This window comes from Corylus avellana, chromosome 3 (genome assembly GCF_965113065.1).
Source record: "Corylus avellana chromosome 3, dhCorAvel1.hap1.2, whole genome shotgun sequence".
Taxonomy (NCBI): Eukaryota; Viridiplantae; Streptophyta; class Magnoliopsida; order Fagales; family Betulaceae; genus Corylus; species Corylus avellana.
The window spans coordinates 13,164,281-13,181,086 of record NC_142492.1 but is presented as its reverse complement, the minus strand read 5'-3'; the positions used below and the strand labels follow the sequence as shown (position 1 = coordinate 13,181,086).

The 16,806-nt window shown below is 36.1% G+C and overlaps 2 protein-coding genes across 2 annotated transcripts; both read left to right on the top strand.

Annotated features, from left to right (window-relative positions):
- The first annotated feature begins 1,023 nt into the window (after positions 1–1,023).
- Positions 1,024–5,723, top strand: LOC132176148 (cation/H(+) antiporter 18). The gene is made up of 5 exons (XM_059588277.2): positions 1,024–1,119; positions 1,221–1,325; positions 2,553–2,746; positions 3,279–4,280; positions 4,361–5,723. Exons 3-5 carry the CDS (start codon positions 2,558–2,560, stop codon positions 5,567–5,569), a joined length of 2,400 nt encoding a protein of 799 aa, XP_059444260.2. The 5' UTR covers positions 1,024–1,119; positions 1,221–1,325; positions 2,553–2,557; the 3' UTR covers positions 5,570–5,723.
- Positions 5,724–11,237: 5,514 nt separating this feature from the next.
- On the top strand, positions 11,238–11,827 carry LOC132176258 (dirigent protein 6). Its single transcript, XM_059588413.2, has one exon. It carries the CDS (start codon positions 11,268–11,270, stop codon positions 11,817–11,819), a length of 552 nt encoding a protein of 183 aa, XP_059444396.2. The 5' UTR covers positions 11,238–11,267; the 3' UTR covers positions 11,820–11,827.
- Positions 11,828–16,806: the final 4,979 nt, after the last annotated feature.

Sequence of the window (16,806 nt, the reverse complement as noted above, 5' to 3'; positions counted from 1 at the left end):
CTTTCCAACTATCACATATTTTGTAATTATATTTTTAGACTTTAAAAGTGATACTAGGGCCCACATACTACTACTGTGTGTAAAATAAAATACTTTTATATTTTCCTCTCCAAAATACCCTTAATTTTTTTTTTAAAAATAACTACTTGAAAAAATCTAAAATTATTAAAAAGAAAACTAAAAACACCAAAAAAGGTTAGCCCTTTTCATATGTGCCCTTAATTATTATTATTATTATTTTTTTTCAAATGGTTTTTTTTTAAATATATATATTTTTTTAATTTTATTTATTAATAACTTCAATGGTATTTTGGGAAGAAAAACCCAAAAGTGTCTAATTGACAAGTAATGATAGTATGTGGGAGCCTCAAAGTTACTTTTTAAAGTTTGGAGGTGTAAGTGTAAAAATGATAATAATTTAGGGAACTAAGTGTATTTCCTTAGTAAAAAAAAAAAGGACCACAAAATTATACATTTATTATGAGAAGAATATGAAATATATTTACATAGGGCGAATGAGGAAATGGGTCCTATCAATTTATGTTCATAAGGGTAAAATTGTTATTTTACTTTATTTTTTTTAGAACAATTCTACCCTTAAAAAACAAGAGATTGACTCTTCTCAATTTTCTTTAAAATGGAGAGAATCCGGAAGAAGCTCATCTTACCCATCAAAGTTGGCGAGCTTCATAGCCGGCCCTTAAAGTCCGGTCGGTTATATCATCCTCCAATAGCCCCCTTGGACGATTAGCTTGTCAACTGCTATGAGTGCTTGGCATGTGACAATTGATGGATTACCAAAGTAGGGGCCTTGGAGGACCCATATCTCTTCCACAGATTCTCCAATTACTTTTTAGTGCATTCATTGTTCAGGAAGGACCCCAATCAAAATCAAATGGATGGTAGCCATCAAAATATAGCACTTTTGTTTTTTTTATACTTCCAAAAAAACGATTAACACTTTTTATGTCACATCAAAATAATTTTCTAAACAAAAAAAATAAATGTACCAAACAGATCCTAACTCCAACTACATGTGGAGTTAGACGAGTAGTGTAAAAAAGGGACTCATGCGACTGTTTTCGCGGCTTCCGATTTTCAGGGATGACGTGCTCAGTCGTAAGTCACCATAACCAAAGCCTGAAATCTCAGTTCGTTGACTTTCAGATTTCAAAGCACACTTGGATTATTCAAATATGTTCTCTGATTTGGACTTTCAGACTTCAAAGCTCGCATAAGCACTTGGGCTCTTCAAGAAGCTCTGGTCCGGTTAACAGACGGTCTGTTCGGATCCATTCTGTCACCGGATTTGCAGCCATAACCAGGTAACGATCGCTGCATCGTATCTTTTTTAAATGGTTATCTGTTTTGTGGATTTGGGTTCTGATTCCTCTGCTTGTAGATTTGTGGAGAATGTTGTTGTTTGTGTCGGTTGTTGGACTGAATTTATTACAGGATCATAGAATCTGGAAAAGAAATCTACAGAGACAGGTTTTGTTTCTTTGGTAGTTAGGATTGTCAACTTGGACAAGGATCAGGGTTGACCATTGCTAAATGAAAATCTAGCATGAATTATGGTCTTCAGACATTTGATAATGAATTAGTGGAGCACTAATTGAAGTGGGTCACTTTTGTTAATAAGAGCCGTATGGAATCTGTAAATTATTGGACTTGTTTTCCTGTTTTCCTCCGGAATGAATTAGTGGAGCACTAGTTTATGTGGGTCAGTTTTGCCAATAAGGCCATATGGAATCTGTAAATTGTTGGAGTTGTTTTCCTGGTTTTTGATTTCTTTTATTTTTTTTTTTTTGTTGAGGTTAAAAGTTGTGGAATTTGAGTTTGTTTGAAGTCAGGATCTTTATTGGAATCCTCCAGAAGGCTTTAGCTATACTGTACTAATGACTTAACATGGAAGAGAAAAGTGTATTTAATCTAAGCCAAGTAGGTCTAAAGCAGGCCAGAGTTGAGGGTGTAATTTCATTATTTATGGGGTTGGTTGGTATGCTTTTGCTTGTTGTCCAGCTCCTGAAGTGGAAATTTGCTGGGAGGTGAGTTCTCTGAACGTTGGTGCATGAACTGAGTCCACATTAACTACTTACATAAGTATTTTTTTTAATTTTAGTGCGTAGAATAAAGACATAACATTTAGAAAATTTAAATATCTTTTAAGCAGAGTCATTAGAAGTCATCATTAGATGATAGGTGGGTTTCCATTATACGTGTGTATGTATTTGTGTGTGTACGTGTGAGAGAGAGATCTGTAGGAAAGAGTTGTTTGGGATGATCTAGAGTATGTCAATGAGTTTGCTTTGGTGGTAAACAATGAGTCCATGCAACCCTAGTCCTTTATTTATTTATTTATTTTTTATGGGAAGCACCCGGTGGGACTTGAACCCACTACCTCACCCTTCACCTTGCTAAAAAGTGAGGAAGTATCATTTGATCTAAAAAGCTCATTGGTCAAACTCTAGTCGTAGCTTATGTAAAGATATCTCTCTTTGCAGGTTCTGAAGTGAAATTTGCTAACTTTTGTTTTTTGGGATTTTGTTTAGGCGAAATGGTTTCCACAGATGCCTGTCCAGCTCCAATGAAAGCTACATCAAATGGAATATTTCAGGGAGATGATCCTCTTCATTTTGCGCTGCCTCTTGCCATAGTGCAGATATGCTTGGTACTTGTAGTTACAAGGGGTCTTGCATTCCTCCTGAAGCCGTTAAGGCAGCCACGTGTTATTGCAGAGATTTTTGTAAGTTCATTTCTTCTTTCTATAGTTGCATAAATATAATCAAGTTTCAGTTTATGTTGCCTAATATGATATATTATTATGCATAAACTTTCACTTTTTCCACCAAGAAGAAAACTAAAGATCACTGCTTGGGTTCTGCACTCTTACATCTTTTGATTCCCTTTTGTTGTAACATCTGAGGTACAAGAAACAAAGAAAAAAATCTTAAAAAACATTTAGGTTTAAAAGTTTATTTCTTTTTTCTTTTTTTTTTTCCTGGTGTAAAACTTGGAGTTTTTACACTATAATTTGGCTGCCACAAAATGGCATGGTGGTTGCTTTTGAAAAAACATATGAGAGAGAGAAAAAAAGAAGAAAGAGAATCACAGGTTTTTACTTGGGTTATAATTGTTTGTTGAGCCATGAGACCTACTCTGTGGTTTCACCAAAATGACATTTTTCACCTTTAAGATTACTCATCCAAACCGAAATAGATACCATTGCTTACTTTTTTAAACACAGGTGATTTTACACTAATGTCGCTATTTGGCAGGGAGGAATATTACTTGGGCCATCAGCACTGGGACGAAACAAAAGATACATGCACACTGTATTCCCGCCCAATAGTCTAACCGTGTTAGACACTCTAGCAAACCTTGGTCTGCTATTCTTCTTATTTCTGGCAGGACTAGAGTTAGATCCTAAATCTCTTCGTCGGACCGGAAGTAAAGCACTCGGCATTGCTATTGCAGGAATCACCCTTCCTTTTGCACTAGGAATTGGTTCCTCAGTTGTCCTCCGAGAAACAATATCTAAAGGTGTAAATGCAACTTCATTTCTTATCTTCATGGGCGTGGCCCTCTCCATAACGGCCTTCCCTGTCTTAGCTCGTATTCTGGCTGAGCTGAAACTTTTGACCACTGATGTTGGTAGAATTGCTATGTCAGCTGCGGCAGTGAACGATGTGGTTGCCTGGATTCTTCTTGCTCTTGCCATTTCCCTCTCTGGCTCTGACAAATCTCCCCTTGTCCCAATTTGGGTCTTCTTATGTGGCTGTGGTTTTGTTGTTATCGCTATTCTTGTTTTCCCTCCAATCTTCAAATGGATGGCCCAGAGGTGCCATGAAGGTGAGCCGGTAGACGAGATATACATTTGTGCTACATTAGCTGCTGTTCTGGCTGCTGGACTTGTTACTGATGCTATTGGAATTCATGCCATGTTTGGTGCTTTTGTGATTGGAGTTCTTGTTCCAAAGGATGGGTCATTTGCAGGCGCTCTTGTGGAAAAAGTAGAGGATCTTGTATCTGGTCTCTTCCTGCCATTGTACTTTGTTTCAAGTGGATTGAAGACTGATGTAGCCACAATTCAGGGGCTCCAATCATGGGGTCTTCTAGCTTTAGTTATATTTACTGCTTGCTTTGGGAAGATATTTGGCACTCTTGTGGTGTCCCTTCTTTGCAAAGTGCCTCTCCGTGAGGCTTTTGCACTGGGTTTCCTAATGAACAGCAAAGGATTGGTTGAACTCATTGTTCTCAATATAGGTAAAGATAGAAAGGTAATGCAAGTATCATTTCTGTAAATGATGAGGATTAAAAACTTTATTAGATAATAATGTTTTGCTGTTTCCATTTGCAGGTATTGAATGACCAGACTTTTGCCATAATGGTTCTAATGGCTCTGTTTACCACCTTCATCACTACCCCTCTTGTCCTTGCCGTGTATGGGCCATCAAAAAGGGTAAGAATAGATGATTACAAGAATAGAACAATTGAAAGGAAAAATCCAAATACCCAACTTAGGATTTTGGCCTGTTACCACAGTGCAAGAAACATTCCATCTATGGTTAACCTCCTTGAGGCCTCAAGGGGGTCTGAGAAGCATGAAGGACTTTGTGTGTATGCAATGCACCTCATGGAGCTCTCTGAGAGGTCCTCAGCTATATTAATGGTACACAAGGCAAGAAGAAATGGGTTGCCCTTCTGGAATAAGGGCCAGCGATCAGATTCTGACCATTTTGTTGTGGGGTTTGAAGCTTACAGGCAACTGAGTCGTGTGTCTATCCGGCCAATGAGAGCAATCTCATCAATTTCTGGCATGCATGAGGACATATGTTCCACTGCTGAGACGAAGAGAGCTGCAATCATAATTGTTCCATACCATAAGCACCACAGGGTTGATGGTTCTCTAGAAACGACGCGAAATGATTTCCGCACGGTTAATCGTAAGGTTCTTGAGCATGCACAATGTTCAGTAGGAATTTTAGTAGATCGTGGGCTTGGTGGAACCACACATGTAGCGGCAAGTAATGTTTCTTATTTCATTACGGTCCTCTTCTTTGGAGGCTGTGATGACCGTGAAGCCCTTGCTTATGGGGCTCGCGTGGCGGAGCACCCTGGTATAAGACTAATGCTTATTCATTTCATATTGGAACCTGAAAGCCTGGGGGAGATTGTCAGAGTAAATATGGATGAGAGTTCTCGCACCAGAGGGTCAGCAGATGAGGAATTCCTCACTTCATTCAAGCAGAACATGGTCAAGGATAACTCCCTATATGAGGAGAGGGTAGTCAGAAATGCTGCAGATACAATTGCTGTGCTCCGTGAGGTAAACCACTGCAATCTGTTTTTGGTGGGTCGAATGCCTGAAGGTGCAGTAGCCTTAGGTTTAAGCAGGAGGAGCGAATGCCCAGAACTGGGGCCTGTAGGAAGTTTGTTGACATCACCTGAGTTCTCAACAACAGCATCAGTTTTGGTTGTCCAACAATATAATAGTAGGGTATCTCCAAATTTGGTCCAATGGATGGGGCCGGAATCACCTTTAAGGGCTCAGGACCAAGTTAATTGAGGTGTAGAATGTAATTGAATGCTGTCAGATTATGTTCTCTTCTTAGGTTATGATACTCGTGTTTTAGATAATTCATTGGTCATTTGTTGAAAATCTCATACGTTCTATTGAAGAAGAGTAAAGAATAAATAAATTCATGTATCAATTTTATTTTCTTGTCCTTTTTGATTATTCTGTTCAAAATAGCATATGTTATAGATTTTGCTCTAAACACTTGGGATAACTGAAATGAGTACTTAGTGCTGAACTACCTATCTTTTCCTGAGGAGGTTCTAAAATTTTAAACAAACAGAAGGAAAGAAACGCACACAAACTGTATGATGAAATGCCTCAACGAATCTACGGAATCATGTGAGGCTCTGTTGAATTTATACATCAAGTGTTTACAAGGGTATGACTCTGTACAATTGATAAGCTTTACAAAATACACAGTTAGTTAGTGGGACTTTAAAAAGTTCAATTTAAAAATAGCTATTTAAAATGTGCGAGTTGAAAAAGTGTCTTCTAAAAATGCAGGTAAGCGTAGTCAGAGCACAAGAATCTCGAAAGGATTTACACACTTCAGCAAATCAGTTTCCTACAATGGTGGTTCACTCAAACGTTTCAAGTCCAAGCGATAAAGTTGCATCTATTTGTATTACTTGACATCACAGTTGTTTATTTAATTTATTAATTAGCAGCTCTTCATAGGGGTGAAAATGCGGGTGAATAATAACCGCCCGTATGTGTTATCCGCATATGCGGATGCGGTTAGCAAATACTACAATCCGCATATGCGGATGTGAATAACGGTTTTAGAGTATGCAAATGTAGTGATGTGGTTAATAATCGGATCCTGTAATAGGTATATTAGATTAGTGACACGTAGCAACTGTTTGAGAAAACCACGTGGCAAAGGAATGGTTACAGCAGGAAGTAGTCAATTAAGCTACGTTTTGCTTGCTTGTAATAAACAGTTGTAACCGAGTGTGGTTAGCAATTCTGTTAGGAAAGCTGTTAAGTAGTTGGGCAAGAAATGTAAGTATAAAAGGTTGAACTTAGAAGGAAGCCTTTTCAAATTTGTAGAATGTTCATTGTGAACTTTGGAGGTATAAGCATCTCGAAATGCTTAGTTTTCTATAAACAATTTCCATTTTCATCAATTCATCATTCATCTTGTTCCTTTTCCATCCATTTCAGTCCATTACAGTGTGTTAGAAGTACAACACTGTTACACATCCACATACTCTTTATATAAATATATATATAAGCTTCAAATTCAAGGACTGAAAAATCTCTTTCTTTTGCTTAGAAGTTCGTTAGCAATGAATGTTATTATTTTGTCATATTTTACTTACAATTCAATTGTCACTACATTTTACATTTAATTGATTCATGATTTGTATGCGTAAGATTACTGATTTGGATTCATAGTGTGCCGTAGATTTGTTGCCATCACTTATGAATGTGTTACATTGAGACATAATTCATGTTTATTATATGTTTTGAATTTCGGTCCTCCTCCTCCTTTTTTTATTTTTTTGGGATTTAAAATTTATGGCAAAGTGATTAGCAATTGTAATATGAATAACAGTTGTTAACTATAGATAATGCATTTTTTGTATTTACTAGAAGTAGGAGGAATTACAACTTCAAGGTCCAAAACGCTTATTAATAATGGATAATAGCCGCATTTAATAACCACAATCACTGCACGCAAATGTGGATAGTAATTACATGATACAGATACCTAAAACTGATAATTACATTATACCTGAGAGAAACCCTAAGCCCCCCTCCAGAGCGCCGCCACCTCAGGGGAGGAGGGATGCCCGTTGCCTGCATCCTTCCTCCCTTCTTTGCTTTCCGGTTTTTGTTTTAGGCTTGTTTCTGTCTTTGGTGTTTTCTGTTCTGTTGTGCTTGTGTTCTCTCTCGGTGGGTACTACTTTTGGGGGTTTTCACTCAAACTCTCCTCCTCCCTGCTTGTTTGTGTGTGCCGCCGATCTCCTCTGCGCCTGCTTCGCTGCTCACCGCTCGTTGTCGGATCTTTTCACGCGCCCCTCCCGCTCCAAGCTTTTTGTGTCACCTTCCACGGTGGTTTCCAGCCAGCTCGCGATCGGCCTCCTCTGGCTGCCGTGACCTGCTTTGAGTGTTTTTCGCGTTTATTTCCCTATATTGTTGTTTTTCTGTTTTGTATTTCCTTTGAGTTCTCCTGTATTTGATTTTCTTTGCTGTAATTTCTTTTCCTGCATTAGTTTTATTGTTCCCTTTATTTCCCTGTATGGTTTTATTTATGCTTGTAATAAGGCTCTCTTCTCCTGCTTTGTTGCGCCCGGTTGTTGGCTGTTATTACTGGTCCAAACCCTTAGGTTGTGAATGTGAACTTTATCCTGGCTTTCGAGTCGAGGAGGATGAGTATCGGCTTGGGGGTTTTGCTCTCAAGGCCGAGGAATAAGCGCTACCTATGCATTAGATGGTGTTTGTTTGATGCAGATCTGAGTTTTAAATCTGATATTTAGTCATAGGTTAGCGGATATTGTGTTTTGGTTGATTTGGTCTGTTGTTGATGACTATATCTTTAACTTCGGCTATGATTTACTTCAGAACTTTTTGCTCTATTTGTAAGAGCTTTAGGCTCGCAACTTTTATCAATGAATGAGTATGATATGTTTCAAAAAAAAAAAAAAAACCTACATTATACGGATGTAGATATTGCTAATAACCGCTTGTAACCCAACTTCCTTATATAACTAATAGCATACTCTGATTGAAGTAAGACATCATCACACAAACGTAACATGAGTCATTCTCTTATAAGAGTTTGTAAAAAATTGCAGTTTGGCCTTTAAAATTGTTTGTTAAAAAAAAAATATATATATATATATTGCCTGCGATTTGAAAATACAAATTTTATATAGTTTCAAATCGTGAAACCCAATTCCAAACGATCCGATTTGGTTTAAAATCGCATTTTTTATCTTCAAAATCACAATGCCAAACACAGTTTTAACTCTTCTTGATATCTTCGTGTGGTCTCCTTGGTCTATCCAAAGACTTGTTCCTTATCGAATGAGATTTCATCCTTAGTTCCAGCTTCCAAAACGCTCCCACAATCACAGCATGAAGGAATGAACATTGAGATTGTTCTTCAACATTTGAAATCTGTTTGCAAGCCCATTAAATAACATAAAACCCAATATCATAAAAATAACATTAACCAGCCTGAAACTAAATAACAATATAAATAAAATGTAGAAAATAACAAAAGTAGCCCATGATAATATCTATGGCGCTCAATCACCCAACCACAAGGTGGGCCATCCTCTAACGTCGACGTCCATACATAATCACCGTTGAGGCTTTCCCTTAAACCAACAATCTTTTTCAATATGCCAACTCTTCTTACAAATATTATATCTTTTGTGACAGCCTTTATTGCTTGTTTTTTGTGTCATAGTTGCCTCTACCTCTTCCTCTTCCTTCTTACAAATATTATATCTTTTGTGACAGCCTTCATTGCTTGTTTTTTGTGTCGTAGTTGCCTCTACCTCTTCCTCTTACAAATATTATATCTTTTGTGACAGCCTTCATTGCTTGTTTTTTGTGTCGTAGTTGCCTCTAACTCTTCCTCTTACAAATATTATATCTTTTGTGACAGCCTTCATTGCTTGTTTTTTGTGTTGTAGTTGCCTCAACCTCTTCCTCTTCCTTCTTTCCCTACTCTAAATGAGTTGCCTTCACTTTGATCATGAGTGGATTGTTTCTTTTTAAGATTTTTAGAGTTTCACATTGAGTATAGATTGAAATGCATTCTCAATGAACTTTTTAAAAGTCATTCAAATCTTTGCTCGTGAGATTTCAAAAAAACTCAACAACTCTTGAATATCCAATTTAGAGATACCTTTAGTTTCTTCAATGGAATCCATCATAAGATCAAATTTTTTCTAGCAAACTTATAAATATTTTCTCAATTATTTTCCAATTGGTAATATCTTCTTCACACTTACATTTTCCCTTGTTTTCATAGTTTCAAAATTTCTTCTAAGAAGTTGAAGTTTGATGGTCCATACCTTTTTATCTCCTTTGAAATTCTTCTTACAGAATATCTCATCCTTCCCTGGCCTTCTTACTCTCATAATTCTTAGAAAAATAGCTTTTGCTACTCCCCTTGAATCATTCTAACAACTCTTTTGTTCTCCTTTTGACTCCCTTTTTTGAAACAAACAAACAAATACACAAGGTCTTCATCTTCATACAACTACTCCTATATTCGACCACAACTAAAATCGGGTCAAGTTCTAATTGCCTTAAATGAAATGTGATTTTTAAAATCACAATTGAATCGAATTTAATAGTAATCCATCCAAAATTTATTTGTAATTTTAAAAGTCACGTTACCTTTAGATGGATGAAAGTACTACGTATAGCAATTCTCCACCAAAAATTATATTTCTCCCCACAAAAAATTGGAAGCTGCTCCAATTTACATTGCTTGATCTGGCCATGTTTCTCCCTCTAAGTCCTTTTTTTTTTTTCTTCAACTTTATGTTCTCAACACTTCTTTGAACGTGGCTTTGGTACCAGTTCTGTTTTTCTGCTCTGTTTTTGCAGAAAACAGAGCAGAGAAACAGGGAAGATGGGAGTGGCACAATCAATTTATTTATTTATTTTGTTCTTTTTCTATTGTTCTAGCACTGCAATTAACTTTATATACTTGTTTTATACCCATTTTAGACCTTAGCGTGGAAAACATTAAACTATACATCTCATCTACTACTAACCAAAGTTAACAAAATATAACCATGGTTAAAAGCAATCTTTGTTACTTTTAGAGCATATCAAGCACAAGAGAGGGTTCACAGGATATCGCTTAGATACTGGGAAAAAAAAAAACAACAGCATTTAATTTCAACGTTCTACATTTAATTTCAAGTTTTCCATTAAAAAAAGAGAGTTAAACTAAATCTCGACCATTGAAAAAACTACTGTACATGTGCTATAATTTTTAAAAAATTTTTTTTTTTAGAGCACCCAAGCTAAATTTGAACTTCAAATTGACTAAACTCAAGGACCACTCTTTGAGATGGTTTGGGACTTATACTTAAGGGGGTCCCCTCATACACTCCCAAATCTTCTTAGGACCATCTCCATGACCATATTATCATTCAGGTATAATAATGGAGTTACTGAAAAAACTATATCACATTCGTGGTCAAATTGACTAAACTCAAGGACCACTCTTTGAGATAGTTTGGGACTGACACTTAGGGGTCCCTCCTACACTCTTCCTCTAAAATTATCTTAGCAAAATATGCATGAGTGTAGCTTTTTTCTTCCCAAATCTTCGTAAGATCATATTCATGAGTAATGTTGTAAAGAAGATTAGGGTTCTCCACTAGTCCTCCTAAATGTGATGTGCCTTTTAAAATCATCATCGAATTTGAGATGATCATTATTGAATTTTGACATATTGGTAAATTTAAAAGTTACATCATATCTAAAAGGATTAAAAAAGAACTATAATTCTCCTTATAGCATTACTCCGTATCCATATTATCATTTAGGTACAATAATGAAGTACCCTTTCCCAATTTTGTTGGTCATGTCCAAATTCTACTGCCTAAATTAAATTAATATATGTGCTTTAAGCACTTGGAAGCGGCTATATAAACACCATTAACATGACTATCTCCAACACAACCATTACCCAAGAACAGCAATGGGAGAGCTTGTACAAAAATCTTGCTTCTTCCTCTTCCTTTTCCTCTTCCTCATTTGCCAATCTGTTTTGGCATCCCAAAAGTCATTGAGACACCGAAAACCATGCAAGCATTTCGAGCTCTATTACCACGACATCCTCTTCAATGGCACAAACGCGGCTAACGCAACCTCCACCAAAGTTGCAAACCAGTCTTTGCCTGGAAACTTCAATTTTGGCATGCTGGTTGTCTTTAATGATCCTATTACAAAAAACAACCATCTTCTTTCTCCTCCAATTGCAAGAGCTCAAGGCTTATTTTTCTACAACAAGAAGGATGATTACAATGCCTGGTTTGCCTTCACATTGGTCTTCAACTCCAGCCAGCATAAGGGCACAATAAACATCATGGGTGCAGACTTGATGGCAGAGGAGACCAGGGATTTCTCAGTGGTCGGTGGGACAGGAGATTTTTTCATGACTAGAGGGATTGCAACAATTCGTACAGACACTTTGCAGGGTGCATATTATTTTCGCCTCAAGATGGATATTAAGTTATATGAATGCTATTAGGCATAGGATATGCAGCTCTAGCTAATCACTTTGGTTGCAAATTTTATCTTGTTTCCTACTTCTATGCAATGCAATCAAATAAAAACAAAGCTTTGCCAGTTTTCTTGAAAATGAGGCTAAAGAAAGAGAGACTAGAAAATTACGTGGTTCGGTTTATAGCTTATATTTACTGGTTAAAGCTTTAAAGGTTAAATCTTGATTAATTTGATTGTGTACAAGGCTTTATTTATAGAGCTTTACAAATTATTTGAATAATTTTAAAAACAAACAAATCTCTTAAATAGGATAACCAAATCAATCATCATTTATTATAAAGAATTTTTATTCTTATTAGGAAGCATTGATCCCCAAAACGTTGATGAAAAAAAAAATGATCTAGTAATACTATGGGCAGTCAATCTATTCGGATTTCATCGGGATGGGCATATGAGTAATGCTAGATACAACGTTTTCATCCAGATTTCATCAGAACAGAAATATATTTCCTTCAAAATGAGTGAAAGGGGAGACCATTAAAATGTAAAGGAAAAAACATTTCCATTATGATGAAATCCGATTAAAAAGGTAGTACCTAATATTACTCTATATAACCACATAGAGTAATGTTATATGGAGCCCATCCGGATATATTGGCCGCTTATAGCATTACTCCAAAAAATAATACGTTCTTCGTCATTTTATTAGTGATGGCTCTCAAAATAAATCCTGATTCAACGTAGTCTTTTTTAGACTAAATTCCTACTTTGTTTCTTGGTGATGGAGCTTTCCCAATAATTATGTTTTACTTTCTTTCTTTTATTTATTTTTTATTTTTGGTGAGCAACAGCAAGGGAAGAAGGGAGGGGAATTATGTTTTACTTATTTATATAACTAATGCTCTATTTCTTTCGCCCTAAAATTATTTTCGGAAAATGTTTTTCATATTTTCGGGTGTTTGTTGCGACGTAAAATAATAGTCAATGAAAAATATTTTCCCTTTACCGAAAATTTTTCTTATAATTTTTGAAAAATGGTTTCTATTTTTAAAAACCATAAACCATTTTATGAGTTTGAGCATCTCATTCTTAAATTGACAAACCCTACCAAGACCCGCCTTGGACCATGCTAGGAGTTGACCAGGACCTGATCGGGACCTGACCGGACCTGTCCGGGATTTGATTGGAACCCGCTTGGGACCCAACCAGACCTGCTTGGGACTTGACCGGTACCCGACTAGACCTGCTTGGGACTTGCCCAAGACCTGCCCGAGACCTTGTTAGGACTAGCCCAGGACGTGCTCGGGACCGGCTCGGGACTTGACCAGAACCCCAATGGGACTTGACTGGGATTCGCCCAGACTTGCCCGGGATCTCGCCGAGACGCACCTAGGACCTGCTTGGGGACACCGTCGAGACCTGCTCGGGATTTGACCGGGACTTGCCGGGATTTGACCGAGACTCGCCCAGACCTACCCGGGACCTCGCCGGAACTCACCCAAGACCTGCCCGGGACTTGACCAAGACCCCGCCAGGACTCGCTTGTGACCTGTCCAAGACCCTACTAGGACCTTTCCGGACTCGATCAGGACTCGATGTTGGAAAATATTTTCGGCAGAAAACATTTTTCTGGAAAATGATTTATTAGAAAACATTTTCTGGTATTTGGCATGTACGAAAAATTAGGTGGGGCCTAGGTTGGGTCCCCGACGTCGGAAAATGATTTTAGCAGAAAACATTTTCCTAGAAAATATTTTCTGGTATTTGGGTGTACCAAAAATCATATTAAATTTTAAATTACGAAAATGTCCTTGTCAAGTCTTGGGTGGGTCTCGGGTTGATCCCGGCAGGACCCCGATAGGGTCTGGGCGGGTCCTGAGTGAGTCGCCATTAGGTCCCTGCGGGACTTGGTTAGAACACCTCTAAGACTTGATCGGGACATTTTCGTAATTTAGAATATATATATATATATATATTACAATAAATCATTTTTCAGGAAAATATTTTTTGACAAAAAATATTTCACGTAAAAACAAACAGAGCCTAATCGTATACATCTTCAAGTGCGAAGGAAAAGATTAAAGAGTCAAGTTTTAAGTTTTTAATTTTTTGGTACTGATATACACATGGGATTGATTAGGTCAATGCAGTCAATGTCATGAAACATCATCGTTTTTGTTTGTGCTCTCAAGATCGTTAACTCAATAACATCAAACATCGAATTAGTTTATTATGAATAGAAAACTGGATAAAATTAATTACGTAAGATCCAAAAACGGATTTTCATATCCAAAATAGGATGGATATTAATTATCAGCTTGGTAACCAACTCTAGATACCATTTAATTATCGTTGGATTAAATTAATTAAGAGAAACACTATTTGATTATAATATTCCTCCATATATAAGACGTCAAATGTTTGTTTTTCCATGGTCGGATCTTATTGGCTGGGAACAAGAAATTAATTTTAGTCTTGGATGGATTCCACCAAACGATATTAGGAAGGATATGAAGGGCAGCTATGTCTATATTAAATCTTGTAGTTTTTCAAAAGGAAAAAATTGCAATAATTTCACATTTTAGTAATTGATGTGGTAAGTGCCAAATCGACTACCACATGAGTTTGTAAACGTGGTTAAATTTGTTGTAAAGGACCGGCACATCAATGCACTCACACGCTAGTTTGTAAGGACGTGTAGTTAAAGCTGTGCTACTCTTAGCAATACTCAATTTTAACTAAAATGTTTGGGATGCTACAATTTTTACTACAATCATTTTAAAAACTCACGTGAAAATCAACATTTTATGAATTGGCACATGACAATTTACATTTTAGTGGCTAACGTAGTAAGTGCTACTTGTATAGTAATGTCAATTTGTAAATGATTTATAGTAAAAGTTGTAGTACCCCTAATAACATTCAATCTTTAACGAAAATACTTGGGATAATAAAATCTGTAACAATATCGTATTAACTGAACTTCCACTCGTTTTGAGAATACTTCTAAATTTCAAAAACTCTCAATTTCATTTCTTGAACTTTCAATTTAATGCAATATACCCCACTCCGTCAGTTGCCGAAAGTTAAAAGTGATAAAATGACTCTGTACTCTTGATATTTTTATAAAATTCCTAATTTACCCTTCATTTCAAATTAAAACAAAAATTGAAGGGTAATTTGGTCTTTTTTGGGGTTTTTGTAGGATTTTAACATAAAAAATTGGCAAAGGGGGTAAATTGCATCAAATTGAAAGTTCGAAGGGTGAAATTGAGAGTTTTTAAAATTTGAGGGTCTTCTCAAAATGCATGGTAGTTCAAGGGTCTTTTGTGAAGTTTTCCATACTACTTTTAATACAATATTGTTACAAACTTACGTGACAGTCTACATTTTATTTAATGTGTCATGTGAACTGCCATATGTGACAATCTACATTTTAGTAGCTGAAGTGGTAAATGCCACGTATACTGTCACATGAGTTTGTAAGCGTGGTAAGTCATGTAAACTACCAAATGATAGTCCAAATTATTATGGATGACATGATAAGAGGTATATGTATTGTCATATTAATTTGTAAGAAGCTTATAGTAAAAGTTATAATTTGTTGACATCACTTAATCTTTAAACTTATCTGAAAAAAAAAAAAAAAAAAAAATGAAGAATCTCAAATTCGGGCCTTTGTTAATGAACATATCATGATGAAATAGGTGTCTTCTAACATTTTTTGTAACACAAGATTGAGACCTTGATTTATCTTAATCAACAATAAAACGAGTTTACAGTTATTTTGGAATTTTTAATAATGAAGAAATTATATAAAAAAATTCTCAATAAAAGAAATCCCACATTTTGAAAAACTTAAAAGGAAAAAGAATTTGTTTGGACCAAAAAAAAAAAAAAAAATAGTAGTAAAACAAATCAAAAAATATTTAGAAGTTTTATCTAAAGTTTATTTTCCTAACAAAATAGATAAACTTATCATTGAAACAGATGCTTCAGAAAATTGCAGATTTTATTTTTATTTTTATTTTTATTTTAATTTGAGTGTTTTTCTGAGCACTGTGATAAGTGCCAAATATTGTATATTTGGGACCCTTAACTTGTATTTGTTAAGCTCTTAACTATGTTATTTTATGATTTTTTTGGTAGTTTTTGTGTTTTGCAGGTCATTGAGAGAAAACTGCGATTTGAAAGGTGGAAATTGCAAAGAAGTTGAAGTTCTATGGAAGAGCGATTGAGCGCATAGTGTGGCAATCAAGCGCATCTGCGCTCGAGCCCATGCAAGGCACGCTTGAGCATGCGCTTGCACCGCGGAAGATTTGATGAAGTCCCGAGTGCGTTCGAGCGCACCTGCGCTGACCTGGCAGTGCTGAAACCCTAGATTAGGTTATAAATAACATATTTTTCTTTTGTAAAAAGGAGGGGAGGCGCCATTCTCTGACTATTTTCGAGTTTTTACGATTTTCAAGCTCCTATTTTGCATTCTTTTGTAAGTGTGATTAATTTTATGCTCTCAATTGAATTCATTATGTAGTGTTCAGTCATGAAAGGCTAAGTCCTTCAACTAAGGTTGAAGATGAAGCTTCGTCATGGACAAACTCATATATTCTCGTTAGTTGTTTTTACAATTCTGACTTTGAATAAGAATATTGTAGTTTTCCATTCAATTGATTGAATCATCTCTTTTAATTGAATGTTATGAGCAATTGTGTATTGGAGTTGGATATTTGATATGTTTCACCCTTCAGATACATCAAATCATTCGATTGAAATCGGGTATCCATTGTGATTCGTTAATCAAACGGATACATAGGATGATTTAATTTCAATCGGATATTTATTGTAATTTGTAAAAATTGGTGGATTCAGTGAATGATTTAAACTATATTTTTGTAAAACATCGAACAACATTTTGAGCATAATAGTTTGTCGGTTGTATAAGCAAATACAAGAATATAGAGTTAAGATTTGACGAAGTAAATTCTAAAACCTTAGTGTTTTAATTCATTTGA

Coding starts and splice junctions, on each gene's coding strand:
- LOC132176148 (XM_059588277.2), top strand. CDS start 2,558: ATGGTTTCCACAGATGCCTGTCCAGCTCCAATGAAAGCTACATCAAAT. Junction 2,747..3,278: donor GTGTTATTGCAGAGATTTTT/GTAAGTTCATTT, acceptor GCTATTTGGCAG/GGAGGAATATTACTTGGGCC. Junction 4,281..4,360: donor ATATAGGTAAAGATAGAAAG/GTAATGCAAGTA, acceptor TTCCATTTGCAG/GTATTGAATGACCAGACTTT.
- LOC132176258 (XM_059588413.2), top strand. CDS start 11,268: ATGGGAGAGCTTGTACAAAAATCTTGCTTCTTCCTCTTCCTTTTCCTC.